The following is a 24,474-nucleotide window of genomic DNA, read 5'->3' on the forward strand; positions in this document are numbered from 1 at the left end:
GATGCCGGGAGAGGAGTGTGGTGTCCTCTCTTACTCCACATGCAGAGGGCACATCAAAACATACATCCTCTTCAAGGGTGATTCTATAGTTTTTTTTTGTTGTTTTTTTTGGAAGTACTAAAACAACATATCACACAATGCCTGCTCTGACCTTCCCAATGAAATTCTGTTATCTGGCCTGTATTCACGCTTCTTGCTGATTGCTCCTTAAGTGACAAACGCTTGTTTAAAGATGCTCTGCGTCCTATTGACTGTAATAGTTTACTTGAGGATACAGTTTAAAATACTGTCAAATATTCATTTTTTGAGTACTAAAATTTACCACAATTATTTTCATGTACATTGGAAATGTACATGCTTTGTGAGAATTTGCAGTAGCATGTACAGTAAAACATTTTGATGCACTGTAGGCTCAATTTTGGATAATTCATTACAGATATATAAATAGATTCTGCATTTGGTTTGAGATGGAAGAAAGTTTGGTTTCATTCATTAATAGTCAGCTTGTATGTTGTTGAATGTTAAACAAACTTCACTTTGTACAATATTTTTGATTTTGTGCCTCCAAATGACAATGTTGTCAGCACACTAGATGAGGTCATTTTCTTCTTAAACATCTTACTGTTTAAAGACAGTACAGGTTAAACATGAATATTTTTTGGCCACTGAGTTACTGGGTTGAACTGGTGAGCAATATCGTCTCATTTTTCTTCCCTTATCAAAATGTTTCATCAATTAGTTGTAATGACATCAGTATTTAGTTCAGTGTTTAGGTGTCAGTACACTTAAAGCAGCACACAAAGTCTGAAGGAGGGTAGTGAGCAGAGTCATGTTTCTAATCTAGTCTAATATGACTGTCCTAACATGCCCTTTAACAGAAAAAGCACTGCCTATGAAAACATGAGACATTCTATGTCGTCAAGAGACACTTCTATTTTAATTTGGACGCTGGAGTGCTGGCGCTTTGAAATTCCATATTTAACCTCCACGTTACCACTGCCACTACCAGTAAAACCAGACAAGAAAACACTCCATTCATCTAGTCCATGTATAAAACCAGCCTACTAAGTACAGGATCCCAGTGCCAGAAACAGATCCTGTGAAGACGCTCTTTTACAGCAGCAGTGGGTGTGGTGCCACCAAACTGCCAGTCATGGCCTCAACATAAATACAACATGGAGTCTTTTAAAAGAAAGTTTTTCCCAATATAGACTGCAAAGAAACAGATCTCAGAAACATTTCTGATCTGCCATGTGCTGACTAAAATATCACAGTGCTTTGGACCTCACTTGTATTCTTGAAGGCATTTATTGGCAGTTTGGTATTTATATGTGTGAGCAGACGTTGCAGATGGACCTGGGCTCGTTGGGGATGGTTAATAGGCTTTTTCCCTGAGGGCAAATTCAGCAATAAACATTGCCTTTGGAGGAACACTTCAACTTCCTGTTTGGTGTGCCTTCCTGTGGAGAATTAACCAGATGTAGACAGTGATGTCACATCCAAATATTTCCAGTTGGTTCAACTGAGTGTGATGGTAGAGAATGTTCCAGTTATGTGAGTCTGAGCTTCTTGATAGAGCTGCCATTTATGGACCAACATCATATAGGGAGGAATGACATTACATCAGTGTGACCACAGGTAACTGTTCCTTCACCCACTGACCTGCAATGTATTTACAGCTGGCAACATTCATATGTCATCACTAGACATTAGCTGTCCATCAATGTACTTTTATCCACATTTAAAGTATCGCATTAGAAAAGATTGATGGAAGCGGCAAAATAATTAACAAAACATCCTCAGTTTCACAAAAGATAGCTAATTCCAAAAGGTACTAGCTAATTTTTATACAGATTAATAAAAAATATCACAACACTTTGTCTGTTTTATTTTTTTGGTTACCCACCTCCAACCTCTTGACCTCATCCACACTGTTACTGCACTTATCTGAAATTTGATACTGGTGCATTTATATACTGCAAACAAGCATTTGTGTCATCGGTGTCCGGTTATGCTGTACGGTTATGAGACATTAATTTACATATCAGGGACCAGGAGTCATGGGTCCAATTTTGCAAATCTGCAAAACTCAGTACAGGAATCGACCCCTTAGCTGCATTTATCTCCAAGTCAAATCTGGATCAGTCACTCACTTTGTCCACACATTTTGACAGTTTAAGAGTAACGTTCTCGGAAAAGTATCTGTCAAGTAGTTGACAGTAATGTTATTCTCACAGTCTGATCACACCTACTTTCTCCGAGTCAGCAATCATCCCTTCGCTGATGTATCGTCCACAATTTGGTCTTCACCACTGGCTATTTTTGCCTTCATGTCATCTGTTTTGATGTACTAGCTAGCAGCCAGTCAACATTTCTGTCAGATCAGTGATGTTCCATGAATGGTCTGGATGTGTATTTAGGGCTCAAAGCTTGTGACCACAATTAAAAAAAAAAAAAAAGCCCTGATGGCTGTTCAGGCTTGGTCATATCAGCTGACTCCAATGTTAAAAATACACAATAATTTTCATTTGTGATTTCTCCACTCACTGCCCTCCTGCATTGAGTTCATTTTTACCCACTGCCCACCTTTATGAATTTACATGAATATATTTGTTTGACCTGTTAACCTGTACTTTTTTATGAGTTACCCAGGGGATATCTGTGGGTACCCTACCTGGTGCAGGACTCATTGGGGTTCATTGTGATAAACAAAGTCGTCCTGGCAGGATCATTAAAGTGATTTGTAAATTTCATGATGATATGTCTGTAAGATTCTGAGATATTTTGTCTTCATTGTTGACCTTTTTCCTGAGAGTAACCTCAGAGGAAATGGGAGTGTCCAAATGGAAATGGTTCATCGGCGAGGAAGCAGGACTGTACGAATGGCAGCATTATTTTGTGCATGTGTTTCCCAAGAGCAGCAGTTATTTGTCTTCTTTTATCTGGCTCTGTGTGTGTGTGTGTGTGTGTGTGTGTGTGTGTGTGTGTGTGTGTGGCAGATAAAGTTAAATAGTCTTCATAGTGGTGTAGTTTATGTTCTTTTTTTTTTTTTTTTCTGTAAGTCCTTTAAGCCTCAGTATGATTTTGTGTTTTTACATCTGTGAGAACCATTTCTATTTTTACAAGTTCTGTTTTTTTATATTAATCCCTGAGCTTTAAATTTTCCAGTTCCATTTGCTTGAAAGCATTTCTTCATAACATTAAACATTACTCACTAAATATGCAATAATCAAAGTTTAAAAAAAAAAAAATCTTTAGATATTATTTATTAAAAGTTTAGAGCTCAAAAATTCAGCTGATCTGCAGAATTCTGAGCGTTCATAGTGGATTCTGTTACTGCTAGCAAAAAGCTGAATAAGCCGATATTTTTTCAGGGCTGTTAAGTGTGTACTGGGCAGCTGTCAGATTGGGACCAGGGCCAAAAAACTTATCGGGATGTGACAGTAGAGAGTTGACCGGACATGAGGAATGACAACATAACAACAAAGCCTCCCGCCTGGTGGGAATGTCAGATTATATGGCAAACATCTAAAAACCTGTCAACACAGCGCCCAAAATGATTTGATTTAAGAATTTTGGAATAGCTATCATCAGTTTCTATACAGAAATGTAAATTAAAAAGAGCAGCCTTTAAATTCTAATGGCCGCAGCCAGCTCGCCAAATAGATGTGAGAAGATGCTTTGTGGAGGGAGATTTGCTGACAGTACGCTTAAACAGTAATGTGCCCATCCATCATTTTCTGAGTGTGGGAGTTGAGTGAGATTCATCTGGATTTCAAAAGGGAAACTTGTCTATTTGCTAGAAACGTTGGGTCTTTGATGCTCCTCCCTGACTGATGAAGGCTATTTCTCCCTCAGAAGGGGGCAGGAGGCCCGCAATGAAATGAGCTTTTAGCATGTGTTTCTGCTTTCCTCAGCCTTTCCGTCCATGTTTCAGCAACAGCCTCACAAAAAAAGGGCTGGAATGTTTTAATTGTTTATCATCAGGTAGTGTTTAGTGAGGAGGGTTTAGGGTGGCTGTTAAAGCTCCAGCCACTGGCTGTTTGTCTGCACAGGCAGGAAGGCCCTGTGTTTAGAATTGGGGCCAAGAGTCTGTCCTCAGGTAAATTTGTGTGTCCCCCATAAAGATGTACCAGTTTGCAGGATTACATTCCTGTCAATACTACGTGTGTATTTGTTGTTTAAAGGAATAGTTATATACAGTGAATATGAGAGTGCTGCCAGCAGTTGGTGAGCTTAGCTTGGCACAAAGACGAGAAACGAATAACAGCGGTCCTAATAACAAAATACACCTACCAACCTCACAGATTAACACGTTATATCTTGTTTGTTCAATCTGATCACTAGAAAGTGGAAATTGATACACTGTGGTTTTGTGGGAGGTTATGTGTTGGGCAATTTTGGGGGATTTTTTTCAGTCTTGACATGTTAAGTTGCAAGGCGACCACTGGAGAGCATCAGAGAAAGGGTTTGTTCTTAATCTAATCTCTTTCTCTGTATTTATTCGTTATCCTAAATAATATCAATCATGATAATAATATGAAGTTAGCATTATGAGCAGTTCCACAGCCTTATTACATAGAGATGTCCTGACCTCATCATAAGGATTATTGATGGCTGTTCAGGACATATTTTATTTGATCATATTGGCTAAAATGAAACTGAATCCAACCATTTCTTTGCTGAACTTTTGTCCATGTCAGGCAGCTTGTGTTGCAGTGCTGCTCTCCTTTACCACAGTCTATTTGTGTGCAAAATGCATGAACTTGCTAACCTGTGTTAAACATCATTAGCAAAAAGCAGTGTACAAAATATTCAGGTTGCAGCTTCTCATGTTCAGCTGGCACTAACAGTCTTTTTCATTGGTTAAAATGGCAAACGTTGGCCGTGGGTCATACAGTATCAGCTTGCACTAATTAATGTAACTTGATGACATGTTCAAACGGAACTTGTCTCTCTTGTAAAGTGCTCTCTGGTCTCTCCAACTCAACGCATCACAGCAAATTCGCATTCTCCCAGTTAATCTTTCATTCATATGACATCAATAATTTCATCTTGTAAATGTAACATTTCAGGTTGTCAGATAATTTTTTTTTTCAGATTATTGTTCTGCTTTTGCCTTTACAGAAAGTGGAAAGGGGGGAGAGAGGGAATGAGATACAGCAAAGGCTTTGGATCCGCATGTGCGCCAAAACAAACTTGATCGGAACATCCTGACTGTTATAAAACAGTCATGTTATACTCTCAACAGAAATGCTGTTCACATTCACTAATCAATTCCAGTCGGTTCAACTGCACAAGTGTTTCACATTAGAAGCTGTGGAGTTGGCAAAATCTTTTCCTTTCCTGGTGGACTTTTAATGTAAAAAAACAGCAGGCAGTGTTGAGTTTCACTTACAGAAGCTTAACAGTGATTAAAAAGCAGCACAATAGAAATGACTTGATGAATGAAAACAGTATTGGTGTTGACATGAGAGATGGCAGTGTGGTGAGCATGACATGACTGATCTGTTGAATCGGTATCGGCCTGATTCTGACCTCATTAACTCTGTATCACTGTTCAGTATTGTCAGCTGAGTTCAGTGTTAGTATTTGTATTATTAAGAACATGTCTGATTGGTTTGTACAAACAGACAGGAGCAGCTGCTTCTTTTTCTCATTTTGGGACGTGTCTGCAGAGGTATTGTGTGTGGTCTCACTGGAAACTCTGAATGAGTTGCTTGTGTCACTTCATGAAACACTTCCTTTTCCTGTACTGGGCACTGGCCAAAGCTTTCTATGCAGGCTGTTATTCTGATAGATCAGGGAGGAAGTGGGAATTCTCTGAAGGGAAAGCTGCAGAGACATCAATCACATCAGGTCAGGGCATAGTCTGAATGCTGCAGGTATTCAAGATGGTCTCATTTTATAATCTCTGTCATGTCTTATTCAGTATATTTGCTGAGCTTTATTTGATGGAAGTACACTGGGGTGTCCATCCCCTTACTTGTGGACAATATTTATGTTATTCATGTTTCTCAAATTTACAGTATCTGAGAAAGGAAAGAGGTGCTTAGAAAATTCTTCAAGAAATTCTAAGAAAAATATCTTTATTCCCAGGTATTGGTCTCTTCTGACTAACCGGTGTTGGAAATTCCACACTGGTCTAACCTGAATAGATGATAAAAACTAAGTGAAGAAACACATCACATTGTATCACAGCTGTCTTTCCACAATGTAACATTAACTTATTGTTGTGCTGGTGGTGTCATTTTCCATTTGCTCATTTTCATACGAGTGACATGTAGGTCACATACTTCAGGATCTGATGGCAATTATCTACTGGACAATCAGTGTGTTTCCACCCACATAAGAGACCAGGCTGCTTTCTCCAGTAAGCTGATCTCATGTATACAAGAAACCTGCTTTCCCTAGCTGGAGACCTTTGTTACATGGTAGCTGTCACCCTCTCCCCATGTCTCCACCATTTCTATCAATAAAGGCAAAATTGCCACATTAGATTGTTAAAAAACACTGCTCACTCTGCTCTAAACTCCCAGCTGAGTCTGCAGGCCAGACTCCAGCTTAAGCCCTAGAAGTCGGCAAGTCCCTCAGTTTAGAATAAAATAGCCTATAATGACAAACTAGAAAGAATGAAAAGAAAGACATCCTTTATTTGTCACACGACACAGAACATGCACACACACACGCCATGCTTGGTGAAATTCTTCCTCCGCTTTTAACCCATTCTGCTCAGTCCTTCCTCCGCGGCAGACCAGGAGTGGTGGGCTGCCAGCCAACCAGTGCCTGGGGACCCAGTTTCTTTTGTCACGATTGGTCAGGTGGTGATCTTCATGCATGTTTTTAGAGGGGGGTTTAAATTTTTTACGGAGGATCCCCCAGGTGAACACAGGGAGAACATGCAAACTCCACACAGAAAGGCCCTTTGTCCTCGACAGAAGAGGCAGCAGGCACTGAAGGCATGGTGGAGGACACGCCCTCAGCATCCACAGTGCCCCAGGTGGAAATCGAACCCGGGACCTTTTAGCTGAGAGGCAACAGTGTTGCCACTGTTCCACCATGCCACTGTGACACCCTGAATTTAGAAAGGAAGTATGAATTTTCTGAGTGGGTCCATCAAGGGTGGGGTCAGTACATCCAGGTATCTGATTTATGGGTACAGAACAGATTTTTTTTGTGCTCCATTGAAAATCAGTGATCCAGAGTCTGTTGATACTATCCTCATTATTTATACATTTGATAGTACTGAAGGGAAAGAAGCCATTAAAAAACAGATCTACAATCAGATTTTCAACTCGAAGTTGCACTGATGAACACTGGGAAAGAAAAAATGTGATTGAGGCATCCCTAGTTAGAGCTTTTTTACCTCTGTCTTCTGTTTTTGCTTTCTTTAGGAGTTTAAGTTGCAGGTATACAGCAGGTGGCACTGGAAATTTTGCCTGCATTTTGTCTGCTGTTCTTGTGTGGCTGCGTCGTGATAGCTTTAGCTTTATATCTGCCTAGCCTTGTGGAAGATGGGCAGTGAATGCGTGAATAGACAGGTATGCAGGCAGGAATATAGGCCATCCAACCATTTCATTTAGGATGTGAGTTGACAGTCACAGATACTGACTTTTCTTTTTTCAAATATAACAAAAAATGCCCGCCCTGGATTTAACTTGCAGTTGATTGAAAGGTCTGCTGTGTTCCACGCTGTACTTACTGAGCGGGAATCAGTGTGCATGATTTCCAAGCAGACCTAATTGTTGAAGGAACGTTTCCTGTCTGCTAAGTTGGATCAGCTCCAGGCATTTTGCAAAAGCACTGATGATGAAATCCCTGTTCCAGTGTTACTGTTACACCATAGGAAAATGTCTTTAAAGGCCACACTGAATCATAATCCTGATTTGCCAAAACCTCCATGAGGCCTCTGGCTGCTTTTACATCACTCAGTTGTCAAAGGCACGGGTAGATTGAGGTGTTGACAGTCACAATACAGCAGCTACCAGCTCCAGGCGAACTGAGCAAGTGTGGGTGTGTGGATCCGGGCTAGGTTACATTTACAAAGCTCAATTTTTATTTTCTGTTTTTGGTCATTTACTCAGGGCTGAGACACACAGTATAATATTTATCAGGCTTTTAATTACATATATTATGCACTAAAAGACAGATCTTATCCTTAAAGTTATATCTTGACGATGTTCATTTCAGTAAATGTCTGTTAAGTCACTGTATATCTCTGAATGAAGTAACATGGTGGTGAGGGAACCTATGGCCTGCTGATGACTTGCAATAAACTCTTTATTTGCATTATTATGAACTGGGTGTCAGTCTCAACATTCTTGGAAAAAATGCTGTATTAAGTTACAGCTAATGCAATTTGTGCTAATTTCCTACTTATGCAATTTCATGTTAAAAGCATTTAACTGGACAGGAGCCAGGAGGTGACTTTTATTATGAAACAGTCACAGGAAATGTGAGCTTTGCACTTACTACTATTGTTCATCCAAAATGCATCTGCACAACAGGACAGCGGCTATTTTCTGCATTTTTAGACAGCGAATCAGTTTGAAATGTTGCGTTCTTCCAGTGTTGTTTTTTTTTTTTTTTTTGTGTTTTCATTTGACATGCTCAAGAACCTCATAAATCACTAACTGCTATGGAAAAGACATGTTGAGACAAAGTGAAAATAAATGGGAACGTCATTTACATGTTGTCTAGAACAATGAATTGAAATGCCAGACTGATGAAATCTCCCAGTGAACCCGGAGAGATTGAATGCCTGCCAAGTGCAGACCGGGCTTTTTGTAGCTTCTTAGAGAAGGGCTCAGTCACGCTTATTTTGCAGTGATGAGCCATGTTAAAAGAACGAGGAACATGAAGATTATATCTTGGATATTAACCGTAAGGGGAGTAGTGAGAAAGTGGTAGGAGGGTCAGGTGATCATGGGATTCATTCCTTTGTCTGTTAAAAACTGTAATGCGCCCACCGTTCCTCTCCTGCAGAGGCATTCAGATAAGAGTTCATTTCTATCTGTGTTTACATGTGTGACCCTTTCTGTTGTGGTGGTTTGGATTTATTCTTCCTCTGGGTACCAGCATTGCTAGGCTCTGTTATGTGGGTAAGATGGCAGTTGATTTTTGGATTAAAACCTTTCACTTGTGGTGGCAGACACACGAACTTCAGGATTTTATGGCATGCTTATGAGTTATTATGAAGCGGTGTTGTGGTCACCTCCTTCCACTGTGTCTATAGGACTTTTTGTGGTTTAAATGCTAAACAAAGGCCAGTTGCCGTCACACCTACTGCTTTTAGCCAACTGTGTCTTTGTCCGCTCATGTCTGCTTAGACCACCTCATAAAACCGTTGAGTGCAGCCAAGTGACATCATCTGTTACCAGAATGAATTTCATTTTGATTTTTTCCTCCAGAGCTGTGTGTAGTAATGGTGATGATGGATGACAGCTCATCAAAACTGACCCATGAATGAGTTTACTTTCAGGCCACATGGTTTTGAATTAGCACTGTTGCTGTGTTTATAATAAGGCAGTGTACGCTCTAAATGGATAAGAACTGAATTCGTGAAATTGCCCTTACTTTGTTTACTTTAATCCTTCATGACATTGCAGCCATTTTTTCACTTTCGAACACCTCTCTCTTTTGAATTCCTGCGTGGACAGGCAACATAATGTGCAAAGTGGTCCTGATCGAAGATAGCCTGACCCAACTTTCTAGATGATGGTGTTTGAAGTTTTAACTAAATAATTTAGTTTTGTCTTGCAAAGCTAATTATTGTGTTATTAAATTGAAAGGGTGCCCAAAGCCTTACCTTCACTGAAGTTGAACCACAAAAATAGCACTTGTTTGTGCACACTGCATACCACGTGGATGCTGCACTGTACCACTGAGTCGAGTTTGTGCTAGATATTGACATACCTGACATGACTGAGTCATTTGCAGCAGGTTACATTTCAGTGGCATTATCATTGTGATCACTGTCAATAAGAGCAGATACTTCCTGCAGATGTTTCACATTAAAAGCCAATTGAGAATGCAGGGATGCTGCCCTTTGAGCTTGTCAAACATCTGTGCAGGAAGTGTTGAGCTTCTTTGACAAATAATGAGAAAATAAGAAGTGACTGGAAGAAGCGAGGGGAACGACATTTCGGTTAAAAAGAGAAACTCAGAGCAGCAGTGAATATGACTGGATTTTACTGTAGTACTGATGGAGTTAATGCTGTGGAAATGTACACTATGATTAAGTCAAGACAACAAGTAAACCTGGAGGAAGTGTAGAGTTCTGACTAAAATATGATAAAGAAATTATTATTGAATCTGGGAAAAATAGAAACAGCAACCTGTTTCTAATAAAGGCCTGGTTCTTACGTCAGCAGAGGTTGAGAATTTATAGTGGTCTTACTTTAATGTAAGACCATCGTAACCTGTGTTTCATTTGGCAGTGTTGCCACTTTTGTTCTCAATAGACTACTGGTGAATATTAAGAGTTCCTTCAGTGCAAGTATGCTGTTAGAGAGTTTTTTATTTGAATTGCCAGAGAATTTAGATCCATGTGGCAATGGGGCTTTAGACTACAATTACTGGCACTGTGTTATACCAGGTTTTGGATCTCTTTTAGCCAGGCTTTGGTGGATTTGTACTGGGAGGAGAGGAGTGTGAGGAGCTCTTACCTACTTCTTACTGAGTGGGCAGCCCATTTCCTCCGAACTCCTTGGTCTATTAACGCCTGTGCTTTGTTGGACTGCAGTGCAAAAATAACACTTAAAATGGCTGAGTGAGAATCGAGTGGCTGAGTAATCATGAAACCCAGCAGGAAAATATCTTCCTGATGCTCACTGTGCACAGCTTTGTTCCATCCTGTGACACAAGAACAGAAGGAGGCATTCCACACACTCACATACACACACTTTCTGGACCAGAACCAGCTCTGTCCTACATATGCACACACAAACACACCAGAACTGTAGCTCTACTCAACACACAATACAGTCTTTGAGAGGCTTTGGACTCCACTCTGTTTGAGCACAATGCTCTAAACATCTGTAATCTCTTCTCCAAATGAACAGCACGCCAGACATCACACGCATTTTATCTTTTCATACTTCTGAGGACCCAAGGCAATGCATTCCTTAGCCCCTAACAATAACCTTAACCGTCACAACTAAATTCCTAAGCCCAACCCTTCCTCTAACTGTAACCCTAACCTTAACCTAATTTTAACCTTAACCTTAAAACCAAGTCTTCACTTTCAAACAGTCCTTAGAAATAGTGAGGACTGGCTGCAGGAACGGTTTCACTACGATGTTTGAAATTTCTCCTCATAAAGATAGAACTACAAGTCAGACGCACACTCACAAACACACATAAACACACAGGAATGACTCTGGAATGACTTAATGAACCCGAGCACTTTTGGTACAGTTTTAGTCATCTGTTGCTGAATTGGTAGCAAGTATTCTGGTTCTTTTTCCTTCTCTGTTCCCATCCAAATGTCGTGCAAATTTTATACAGTCCTTCAAAATATTGAGGAAAAAATGCAATGTAATTTTGTTTCCATCAGTTGGGTTGACACAAATTATTTGGCTTCCATGGAAAAAGCCTTCCAGTTTGCAAAGGTTAGGGTGTCATTTTGTGCCAGTTGAAATTACTTGATTTCATTCTCTCATCCAAAGAGAAAAACAAAGAAATGTACTTACATTGTCCTGTTTTCAGTTTGCAACGTTAAGAAACTGAGACTGTCTTGTTCATGAGAATAAAGTGAATACAAGTTTCTGGTTTTACCTTTAATTTCAAGTTCTTTACAATTTTCACATTAATCAGTTTGCTGTGTTGTTTACTGCCTTCCTCACTGGCTCTTCAGTGGAATGTTTAGTAAGGCAGTGTTACATATACTAGCCAGACTGAAACAGTCTTCTCTTCCAAGTTCCTCCCCAGCAGTCCCTCAGTACTGATTTATAATGAAGTCAAAGTGAATTTCCAGCACATAACCAGTTTATCACAGTTGGACATAAATTAGTTGTCATTCCCAACTTGCAGATCTCAGACCTGCGTCAGTCTCATCAGCAGGGAAAAATGGATAAAATAAGCAGATATATTACTAGTTGTTTTGTGGCAATGGTTTTGTCAAATTTTGCATTAATATTTACTCTTCATTATGAATTGATGTCATCCATGCTTAATATTTCATGTCACAAACAAGTGTTTCTTACAGCAGGGCCTGCATTCATACAGTATGATGAAACAGATTAATCCTGTTAGTTTGTTGGGCTCATTCAGGCCAGACTTTTCAGAATAACACTGCTTTTCTGAGCCACCTCTCTGCTGTCTTTGTAGACGATGTATCAGCAGACAGCAGCAACGAGTTCCCAGACCGAACTTCCATGATGGAGGTCCGTCTGCAGGCACAGGAGGATGAGATCACACTGCTGAAATCCTCACTGGCTGATGCCCTGCGCAAGATCCGCCTCCATGATCAGCTCTTACCATTACTGAAACAGCAGCTCATTGCAGGTGAGTAATCTCCAACATGCTATATCTATTACTCTACAGCCTTATGGTACATTGGATGAAAAACTATTCCTAGGGTCTTCACCTTGGTTTTTTCCGCATTCCACAATTAGCTACGCAAAGGCTGTTGCATGTACTCTATATTGTACATTTCTTTTCTTTTTTTTTTCCACTTTCATCAGTTAGCCTAAAATGATTTAGTTATGCCTACATTCTGCCTTGAATGTACTCTGTTACCATGGAACCCCATTTGAAGCTGTATGTTATGTTAAACTCTTGATTTAATTCACATGTTATACACATTAGTGCACATTCATTCAAACATTTTTTTGAATACGATATTCACAGTGACATGCTGTCAATGTTGAGCTGAGCTGTAAATAGAAATGCTCTGGCACACCATTAAACCTTAAGCCAGTGTCACGCAAAAACAATTTGTGTACACAAAGTAGAAATTCCTGCTTCTGATTAAATATGTGTATGTTCTATCAGTAATTTCTGCTCTTGCATTAGTGTGAAGGTCCTGCAGCAGTAGGGACAGAGGTTCCCGGTTGTTGTACCTACTTGGGTCAGTTACAGAGAAATACTCAGACTGTTCATGGCAGGCTGGAAACTCATGTTCAGGAGTACTGAATAAAACTTAACTTTAGAAACTGAGTGTAAGTGATTAACGGGCTAAGGAATCAAATAGAATATGTTATATATGTTTAGGTACTCATTCTGAAACGTATAGTATCAAAACCTCGGAGATGGTGCACACTGTAATTCTCTTAATCGACTTTCATGGAAAAATGACTGGATATACAGAGTGCTCCAGTGCAGTATCACTCAGAAATAACTAATCATCGACTTTAATTCCACCCAGTGAACCCGGGTGCAGCACGAGTGCTGAACCAAGTGTGCTGCTCAGAGAGCTGCACCAGCAGCAGAAAACTGTCCTCCAGCTCAACCGTCGATGTCATCCGCCACCCTGCTACCAGGTACTGGACCTATGCACCAAGATGAGAGGCCATCGTTGTTTTATTTCACTTTATGTATAGCTGTATTGCTTGGTACATCACAAGCATGCTAGTCCGTTAATAGGCCTGGTTGTGTTCATATGATGTATGTGTAATTTCCCTGTATGGCTCTTCTGTGTTGATCTCAACCTTTGAACTATCTCTAGCCAACTGTCAGACAGCATCGTGACCAATGCGAATGGCCACATAGGAAGCTCAGTGTCCATGAAGCCAAGACCCGGACCAGCAACAATGGACAGGTCAACCCAGACAGAGCCCAGCTTTCCTGGGCAGGTCACTGAGCAGGACAGGGTCCCTCTCCCCAGGCGGGTCCAGAGCCTGCAACTAGAGGACGCCCTCCCACCAGGGGAGCCTGTAGTTGAGGGGACACGAGCAAAGCTCCACCGTGTTCCTGGCTTGGAAGAGGAGGATGAGGAACAGGAGGAAGATGAAGGAGGAGGAGGGGAGCAGGAAAAGGAGCTGAGTTGGATGTCGTCAGTGGAGGAGCCCATCCAGCCAACCACAATCAGAAGCCTCCAGAGGGAGGACTTCCAGGATGGAAGCTGCTCTCCAGAGGAGCCAGGCTCTGGCTCGACCTCTGTCAAAACCTCAGACCAGAACCTCAGCTCCCGCTCTGGACCCCTGTCCCCCATCCAAGAGGGAGAGAAGAAACCACTGTGCGTTATCCCACCATCCTCCGCTTCACCAACCCTGTCTTCATCGTTTCTCTGATGGCAGTGATTGCATGGCTTTAATTGATGAATCAAGTTTTCTTGATTTTGGCTTGTGTGACTGAAAACCCCAGTTGGGCTGCAAACCAACTTATGGAACAATTGGTAATTATGATGGGTTGCAATTATGCAGTGCTAGAGCAGGAAACCTGCTGGGGATGACTTGTTCTGTCATCATGTATCTCCAGCCTCCATGTGCTTTCTTCTCCATGTGTTTGAGATGGGGGCAGGGGAAACATAAAGCTATAGCAGAACATAATGGCAGCACTCGTCCACACTGAGTGACATATCCAAGTTTAGCTTAACGGCACACAGAGATTTTAGGTCAGTGGAAAAAGTGAGGGCAATTGAACACAGCATAATGTACGAAATGGGCTCGGAGCAGGGTTAGGGTTACAGCACATATACACTCTGAGTGAATGAGAAAGGTCAGAGGGTTTCCAAGGCTGTTCTGTCCAAACAGCATACATCAGAGTTAATATCCATCAAAAGAACATAAAGAGTGGTCCTCTCTGTTACAACTTCACTGTAGCCACAAAGTATTACAGTTTGTGGTTCTGTAAGACGATGCAGATGTGCAGAGTTGACACAGTGCCATTGTCTGCCATTCAACTGGGGTTTGCAGAAACACACAAACTGCCTGAAACCTTGAGTTTTTTCACTGCAATTCCACTCTAATAATTCTTTTAACATCCTCTTCCTCAAACAAATCAAAAAATCTCTTGCATGCTATGATTTGCTCTCCACTCTGAGCTCAAGTGATTGACTTTGTACTTGTGATAAGAAAACACAGTGCCAGAGCACTGCTGCTTATTATTGCTGCTGTTTATTTGTATATGTGCTTGTGCATGCATGTGTTCTTTTGTTCTACTTCCTTGTTGTGACTTGTAAGAGGGTTAATGGGTAACATAAGTTCTAGTCCCTCAGCTCTGTCCTGCCCCTCTATGGAAACCTGAGGTACTAGGAAAGTGTGCCTGTGTGCTCACCCTTCTACACTTAAACATTCAACACTTTATTTGATGGTTATTAGTTCAGAGATTTTGGAGGAGGGGACGGTTGCCAGCTGAGTTTCACTTCCTAGATCTTAGCCAGTGAGATAGACGATTAGATGCTTCTGGCACATTGGCATGTCACCAGGAAACAGGGGGTGTGTTGCAAGAAACCAGACAATAAGAGTTTAATTATGGTTTAAAACATGGTGAGTTTCTGTGTGTACTTGTTCATCTGTCCTTGTTTGATTCATCCTCAGACCCTCACCATGATCAGAACTTTTAGAAATTAGGGTCTTTTCATCAATGATCTCCTCCATAAAATTTAGTTTAAGATTAGGATTTGAGTCGAAGGCCACTAAAAGAACTAAGTTTTAAACAGGGGTTATTACAACTTGGGTTCAGTTTCTGTGGTTTTCTCTAACATTTCTATCAGCAATAATGAAAATGAACTCCTTACCAAGATCAGAGAACAAGGCGACAATGTTAAAAGGAAGTTCGATGGGGCAGGAAACATGATCAGACAGAATGTAAACAAACCTGTGGGTAACCAAACTTTGTTGGCTACTGATGAGCAGTGAAGCTACTACTCAAACTTTGTATTGTAAACACTCATCACAAATTTCAGACCCACTTCCCGCTCTGGGTAATCTGTTGGCTGTCCATTTGACTGCTCATACTACTTGTGTGCTTGTTTGCTCCAAAGAAAGCCACGAACATTAGCATGCCTGGCTACCTACAATAGTAACCTAAGCCCATCGGCAAGGCCAAGAGGTAGCATATCATTAGCTAAGTACATCTTTTAGGTTTCTGGGCCAGAACATCCAGTGTGTGGGCGGCGGTGTAATACTGGTCCTGGATGATATGTCACTGGAAGTAGTTTGCTGTTAGCTATATCTCATCAAATCTGCCAGTTATCATTTTAGCCAGCAAAATCCACTGCCTGAAAAGGGCAGCTGGAAATAAGAAACTGCTTTGCTGTCTGAAATCAAGGACCATTGTTTTGAAAAGTGCCACAGATTTCCATAGTAAATCTGCCACCATTGTCATGTAAACTGTGTATTTGCAGTGCTACATTGGAAAGCTTGACAGGAATAGCAACAATAACTAATAGAGGCAGGTCCAAGCAAAAGGTCAGTTACTTTGATGAGTACATTGTTATTATTACAGACAGTAATGATGGCCAAAACCAGGAAAGAAGACCTAAGTTGTATAAAACCAGATTTATTTTATGGGAAAATTGGGAATGAAATCAATAATAGGCTCCACACATCAGCAGACAGACATGAATGTTTCTGTGTGTACATGTGTGTAGACAAAATGGTAATTGCTCGATATTTTGCATGCATAAATAATGGTGTAACAGCATCCATGTGTATGGGATTAAGTGTCTGTGTGGACCTACATAGAGTGTTTACTCTTGCAAGCTGATATCTGTCATCTGGTGTTCCAGGGTTCGGAGGAACAGCGAGAAACTGGGGAACCCGGAGAGACAGAGAAAACGTCTGGACAAGAAGGCGGCGTCTTCGGCCAACCTCCTCACCCGCTCCCCCAGCCTGGAGAAGTGAGCCACGCTGCCATCAATCACAGCCGTCACCCCATAGTCACACGGCTCACTTTTTCCTATGGCTTCTGCAGCCTTGCATGTATCATCAAAGAGACACTTGCTGGAACACTGATGCCCCTATGAATAATAATAAAATTCCATTCCCATGAAAACTTTGCAATAACTCAGTATGTGATTCTGAAGTGAGGGGCCGGTGGATAAAAGCTAATAATTTTTATGAAATCTTGTCATACATCTGTCTCACACTGTTGTTTTCTGTCTCCATAGTCGGGCTAAGGAGCTGGTTGCTGGTGCAGGTGATGTATCTTCAAACTTTAAGATAAGATAGGACTTTATTGATCCCGCACCGGGGCAAATTTAGTTATTACAGCAAGCAGGTTACAAAAAGCAGGCACAGTGGCATAAGAGGTCAAAAATAACAATCTAAAAGTTTACAAGATACAGAATAGAAAAAACAACTATGTCTGTATACATTTGTACAGATTATTAAAAACAGTACATGCTTAATGCTTAAGCCTGAAACTGAGATTGACATCACTGTGTTTATCCACTTTATGCAAATGCTCAAGGAATTTAATTTGTCACATACGTTTGGCATTTAATGCAGAATCTTGAGGACTTCAACCTGTAGATGGAAAACAAGATTCTTGGCAACTCTCACAACTTGTGGTTTGCTGGGGTTTGCTTCAGTCAGTAGTTTTTTCCCCCTTTTTTTCTTTTAATCACATACAGCACTTAAAGGCCCTGAAAACCTATTTTCTCAATCATCTCATCATAAATGGTGGCATTCGACATGAACATGCATTTTCTACCAAAACTGAAACAGAGCTTTTGTTGTATCACATGTGAGATATTTGTTTCTATTTTCATTTTTAGATAAGTGGTTTCTCACTTACTGTATTCTTGTGACAAATGAGAAAGTGTGACTCAAAGGAAACCAAAGTCAGAGCTAGTTCAAAACTATTTACCCTCCACACGACAATGTGTGTGTTCACCATAGCCATTGAACAGGATTTTGCATCCGAGATGGATTACTCAGATTTTATTGCTGAGTTTCATGGCAAGAAAGCAAAGTAAGAGGATTTGATTCAATTCATTCCTTGTACAGTACAGCCCAGTATCCATAGTAAATACACTCATACTGGACGATGCAGCATTCATTTGTTCAGTGCAAGTCACAAAAGGAGGATGTGGAGGTTGGAGAGGTGGATGTGCACCCAGTGCACCCTTCACTGATGATGACCAGAGCTCATGGCCTTTCACAATCAAACAATTCTTTTTTTTTCATTTTTTTTTTTCATTCCAGCACGTAACATTAACCACGCGTTTTGGTTGACTAACCTTCACAATACTTTAAACATACTGTACTGTAGTAACCACATGCAGATATTTTGGAAATAGATAATCTACATCTGGATTAAAAATGAGTTAAAAGTAAATATCAGTGAACTGCAGTCAGCATCCTGTTACTCTCCCTCACAAGCGAGCATCATCCTGGGCATCGGCCAAAACTGAGACTGAGACTGAATGTCAAATGAACACTGAATTGCTAACTGTAATGTTCCTGTATTTTATTTGAACCATTGGCTCCATGATACTAACTAGCTTGCTATTTTGCAAACTATTTTATCAACTGACATTACAAAGCAACCAAGACCAGGTCTATACTGCAAGTTAGAGCTAGCTGGCTAACCTTAGCTTATGTTACATTTAGCTAGTTGGATGCTCCTGCCTTGCATTCAAAGTTAACATTAGCCAGCTCGTATCACAACATCACAATATCCTTTACATGCAGTAATCTTACCTGTGACTTTGGACTTTGCACTTTGGTGCTGGGTGTTAGCTGAGGTTAGTGGACTCCATTTCCATGCAAGAAAAAGTATCCATTACATATTCAGTTTGCAAGCAACTTAAATAGTCTGGGAAGGTCTCATTTTTTAATACCTGTTACAATCTGCTCACACATTGGCAATACACAGCGAGTTAGGAACGTTACTGCTCTCTTTCTTTTACAACATGTGATGTTCACTCATCAATGGTAATTTGCATCTGCATTTTTCCAAAACCGGAAACCTATTCAATTTACGACTAAGCCCCAGCCCTTTACCTAGTCACGCACCTGAATTGGCTGTTAACTTTAGGACCTTCCACTTGAAATAAGGGAACAGAAAGGTTGACATTGGGCTGCAATCCAGGTTAGATTGTCATGCTGACTACACGTGCTGGCCATACTTATCAAACAAACTGTGATAATGACCCGACAGTGTTTATATATGTGGGACTCATCAATCAGAACTGAAGAAGCCCCTTGGATGAGAGTCCAGCTGCCCTTTATTCAACCTGGATGACTGAGAATCTTCACAGACACCATAACTATAATAACACTCTTGTGTTGGCACAGGCTCCTGTTGGAAATGATTTGAATCTGTGTTCTGTGTCATGAAACACTTTTGTTTCATCCTATTGATGTAAAACTTGTTCTTGGCAGCTTATTCTTAGTACACTGCCTGTTTATAGCTGGACAGGCTGTACCGTATTATTGCATGAAAACAGGGCTAATTGTTGAGGTGATATTTTATCTGGAGTGCAATGCAGAAAGAGCACAGCAAGAATGTGTGTCCCAGTGAATGCTGTCTAGTGTAACAGAAACACAGTCCTTACAACAAACAATAAAGACAAGCTGCATGGATTCAGAAAAGCTATCCATGATCATTATCACATGCCATTTTGTTACAATCGGGGACTTTTCTCACATTTCCATCCATCCTGACTTCGGTGTTGGCAAGCTCTCAGTTGAACTGTACTTCTGTTCTCATGCCCAGGCAGCTTCTCACTGGTTCACACATAGTCATTTGTGCAGAAATGAGTGCATTTCCCAACCAACCACATTTGTGGTTAGCGGAACTTTTATGAGTTGGCCCTCAGTCTGCTTATGGTTATCCCTGTTTTTAGGCCTCATTCCTACAATACAGAGGGCTGGAGCACACTCACTCTCTCATATTGTGAAAGTCAAGCAAAAGAAGAATTCTGCTGGTCAAAGCTAGTGGAAAACTGTGACACTGTGATTTAATAGTCTATAAATATGATCAGTTGACTACTACTTTGTGACTACTACTAACTGGAGTATTTTTGGTTGAAAATGTACTATGATATGAGTCCTGCGGCTTTATTTTAACATTGAAATAGTATTATAAGCACAGCTAAAATATAATTGAAAAATCGGAATTCTGTCTATATTTGCAGGTGCTGTAATCTGGTTCCAGACCTATGAATCGCTGCTTAAATATCCAATTATTTCAGAGATTCAAACAGTTCTGGTGTTTCCCACGTTAGAAAAAGAACTAAACCAGTTAGAGCTTTATAGGTGTATCTATAAACGGATAATAGTACTAATAATCTTTGGATAAGACTGCACAGCCGTACAGGATTTAGTAAGTTCACTTAAAGAAATAACTGTGCATATTTCTTTGATTAACGTTAAGAAATGTTAAGATTTCAACAAGTTGACAGAACGGTTCTTGCTACTGATTAGCTAGGACATAATACGGATGTCATTTTTTACTTGAAATTCAAACTGGAAGTGTGATATGTGATCTGTAATGACCTGTTTGAATTCAAACCTAACAGCATAAGTGCAATAGGCGGTGCATTTTTCTTTTCATGAATGTAAAATGGTGAAAACTAGCGAGCTGTGCTGAACAATTCATCATGACAACAAACCACCTGAGAGGTAGGTCATGTGTTAGCTTCTCACTGAGGCAGCTGAGGCACCGCCATTGAACGTGGCAGCATCAAATTTTGTAACGTATTTTACAATTAGGCAACTTGGGTTGTGTCAGAATTCATTCAAACAGATTGCACGTTACAGATTTTTATAAGAGTAATTTGCTGAATGGCTGCCAGTCATAAAAGAATTCTAGCATGTCATTGCAACTAAAGACAGACTGACATTTTTATAATTCTATTTGTGTACAAACTAAACAAATGAGATGTCTTTCTCTCAGCAAGAAAACAGAACTGTATTTCTGAAAATAAGTAATTAAAAGTATTCCAAATTTGGCCAACTGACTCAGTCACATCAGTTCTAAAACAACATCTACCAAAGGTTTGCTGACATTAGCTAGCCTTAGCCCACATAAGCTATATCAGACCAAGTAAGGCTGCAGCAGCAAAACCCCTTAGTGGGCAGAATTAAGCTAAGATGTGTTTTATGGTTTATGAAATAAACTTTTATATGTATGCGTTTTGTACCAGGAATAGCTGGTTTGTAACTTTGTATGAAATTAGTGTTTCTGATTCATTTTTAGGCATCACGAAAAGCACAATTTCAATTCAGTACTTTTAAGCACATTTTAATCAGGATGAAAAACTCAGTACATCTGAATGGAAGTGTTATGTGTGTGAATGGTACACATGGCCATGGTCAGTTTGGTCTAACATCACCCCCTTTTTTAAACTGCCCATCACTTTTTAATGTGAGTTCTTGTGAAGCCAAACACTGCAGGGCCAGTTTGGACATGGGCGCTGCCTGGAATCACATTCAGTGTGGTGAGCTGAGCTGCTGCACCACTCCAGCTCTCCTGACGGAATAATAGATGACCAGATCTGCAGAAGAGGTTGCCAGAAAGAAGCATTTTTTTAGTTCTTCCCCTGCTCTCTTTCGCTTTGCCTCTCATTCTTTCTACATGTCGTCACAACTGTTGTTTGATTGGGATATATTTGCAATGAGTCCAGCCTTTTAGATTCCTGACTGTGGAAAGTGGCAGGACAAATGTCTCTGGAGACTGAACTGTTTTGCACTAAAAAAAAGTCAAAGCTGTCACTCGCTCACTGAATGCTCATCTTCATCCAAGTCGCAAGACCATTTGATCCTGCCCGTGACACATTTCATACATACAAAAAATCTTCCTTTTTCAGCAATATACATTTAAGATATGATTTTGAAAAGATAATAAGTAATAATTCTGATAAATAGTAGCATGTTCTTTTGAGTGGTGCCTGAATGCAACACATACGTTAGTACCTCGTGAGGAGTGTGAACAAAACAAAAGTAGATATGGAGCATTGAGCAAGGCCAAATGGATAAAGTTCTTGGGTGGAGTTTGGGTGCCTGACAAGGTTGTTGATGTTCTCTCATTTGTTAGTCAGCTGCTACCATGGGAATTGCCCACCCAAGGGCCCAAGGTTTACTAGAATACCCATCCCTCAGTTGGACAGTCCCATTGTCTTTTTTAAATTTGTATTGATCTCATTAATAATGATATATGATTAACAATATTTTTCAGAGATAAGGTAATACTGTTGGCTTCTCATTCTTACCTGGAAGCCTGTCTGCTCAGCCTTGCGGCTTGCCTTCACCCTCCAGTCTCATGAAAGAACACAACAGTTGCCAGTGTCACTGAGCCAGGTCCAGAGTCCCAAAAAGAAACTGAAAAGGAAAATACAGCCCAGCTTGAAATTCAGAGCTCATAGATCTAACCTGTATGAATTGGGAATAGATCCATGGGGATTCCTAAAGTAACCGTTCGGTCAGCTCTGGCTTGAATTAGCTGTCTTAAGGCTCAGAGGATCTTGGTGTTTATTTGTCTGGCTAACCTTATGTTTTCATTCTCATGCAGGATCCCCTGGGTCCAGAAGAGGAACCTATAGCCAAGGTAGACCTGCTGTTATGTCACTTTGTGTCTTCAGAGCATGCTGTACTTTTCCAACAATATCCCATTCACTGTTGCATGAGTCACACGCAGCTTTCTGCTGTTGTCTACTGGCAGCTGACCAGTATAACCATACTGAGAGTCAATATTGGCCTTAAATTACAATGGGATGATAATGTTGGTCTGTGCTGTTTGCTAACACATTGACTGCAACAACTTTACGAGGCGGTATATACTCAGTGGTCAGTTTATTTTGTATATCTCTCCATATAATTCAGTGCAGTTCAGACTACATCCTCCAAAAAGACCAGACAGTTGAATCAACATCTCTGTAAAACAACAAAAGCTAAACATAATCTTAACCAAGGGAGGGAGGGGTCAGGAGGTGGACAGAAATGCAATCACAGTAACAGCAAGTTGTATTTGGCTAAACTGAGATCAAGTTCTATTTTAGGCAAGTCTTGGGAAAATCTTGCAGTTTTGGTAAATAACGGCCTGGTCACAATTTCACAATTTACTCTATGCAGTAAATGGTCATAAGTGGAAGCTGGAAAAGGACGTGTTAAGAAAAAATAAAGAGTAAAACACTTGTCTTTGTCTGCCTCTCTGTGTGTTACTGATACATTACTGGTCCTCTGCTGTGTTTGTCTTCCAGGGCAGTCAATCAAAATGTTCATTCGAGGCCGGCCGATAACCATGTACATCCCCTCTAACATCCAGAACTATGAAGACCTGAAGATGGAGCCACCCTCTGAGAGACTGGAACTGGACTGGGTGTATCCTTCCAGAATGCCACAGCAGGGTTCAGCCTCTTGTTCATATTTATGAGGGTTGTGTTATATTCAGACAGCGATGATTTCACTGTATGGTCATTTCCTGGATTCAAGCTGTGCTGCTGTGGAAGAGTATTTCTCTAATAGTCTAGTGCCTGCGAGGACAGCATCAACCACAGATTTTAAGCCAGATGTTTAGAAGGACGTTTCAAAATATTAAAATAATGTAATTATTTTTTCACCTATATGTCCACATGCAGATTAGTTGATAATGATACAGTGTTCATTGTTGCTGAACTCTCCCTTTAATGAATGAATCAGACCATTGATTAACATGAACGTCACCTTGACCCTGTCATGCCAGCTATGGTTATCGGGGACGGGACTGCCGGGCCAACCTGTACTTCCTTCCAACGGGCGAGGCGGTGTACTTCATTGCCTGTGTTGTTGTGCTTTACCACATAAACAACCGCACACAACGCCACTACCGCAAACACACAGATTGCGTCCGCTGGTCAGTGGAAGGGAATCTTTACCAACTGTATCCGTAGATAAGATAAGATAATGCTAAGATGAGAAGAGCTGGGCTCGAGGTGTTTAGCCTTGCATACCCTAAACACTGGAAATAAGGGCAAGCACTGCTTCCAGTATTTATAGACTGACTTCATGGCAAATTACTGTTCCTCATGTTTCGTCATCACCCAAAGCATGATGGGAATGATACGTCTGATGATGAAATCTCAAATATTCTGATTATAAAAATATTCTTTTTTACTGGATTTACACCATCACTATCAACACATTTTTGGACAGAACTAAGGCACAGTATATCCTTTCATCTTGATCCATATATTGTACAACACTGACACTCTTATCTGTGCATCCATTTACTGATAGATGGTGTATTCAAACCTGTGGACGTACTGAAAAATATTTTAGTTTGTGTAAAGCTTAATTTCAGAACATCACAATTACCGTTGACATGCAAATTGAAGGATTTGTTAGAGGCCTGGCTCACGTGCTTATCTTAGACTTACAGTGACTGCCATCAGGCTGTAAATAAAGGTTGTGAAAATTAAAAACACACTACAATCCATTTAAAACATATTTAAACTTTATGACCCATTAGAACTTGTCAAAACATTTTAAAGACCATTTTGAGGTATTAACATGCTGGCAACCAACACGCCAGCGGCAAATACAGAGTTATTTTCTGCTTAACCCAATGCTGAACTCAACCCAGGGCTTAATGTGGCTGCTG

At 40.5% G+C, this 24,474-nt stretch overlaps 1 protein-coding gene across 2 annotated transcripts in view; it reads left to right on the plus strand.

Annotated features, from left to right (window-relative positions):
* eml3 (EMAP like 3) overlaps positions 1–24,474 on the plus strand; it is a 56,822-nt gene that overhangs the window by 14,546 nt on the left and 17,802 nt on the right. Inside the window, exons 2-9 of one of the 2 annotated variants that reach the window (XM_070993442.1) lie at positions 12,331–12,507; positions 13,370–13,484; positions 13,670–14,179; positions 16,676–16,786; positions 17,057–17,085; positions 22,408–22,443; positions 23,096–23,216; positions 23,578–23,727. In XM_070993442.1, coding sequence (XP_070849543.1) covers positions 12,331–12,507; positions 13,370–13,484; positions 13,670–14,179; positions 16,676–16,786; positions 17,057–17,085; positions 22,408–22,443; positions 23,096–23,216; positions 23,578–23,727 — 1,249 coding nt within the window. The remainder of the gene's footprint in view (positions 1–12,330; positions 12,508–13,369; positions 13,485–13,669; positions 14,180–16,675; positions 16,787–17,056; positions 17,086–22,407; positions 22,444–23,095; positions 23,217–23,577; positions 23,728–24,474) is intronic. The other variant, XM_070993443.1, reaches the window with a different exon arrangement.

The sequence above is a fragment of the Chaetodon trifascialis genome, chromosome 23 (assembly GCF_039877785.1).
Source record: "Chaetodon trifascialis isolate fChaTrf1 chromosome 23, fChaTrf1.hap1, whole genome shotgun sequence".
NCBI lineage: Eukaryota > Metazoa > Chordata > Actinopteri > Chaetodontiformes > Chaetodontidae > Chaetodon > Chaetodon trifascialis.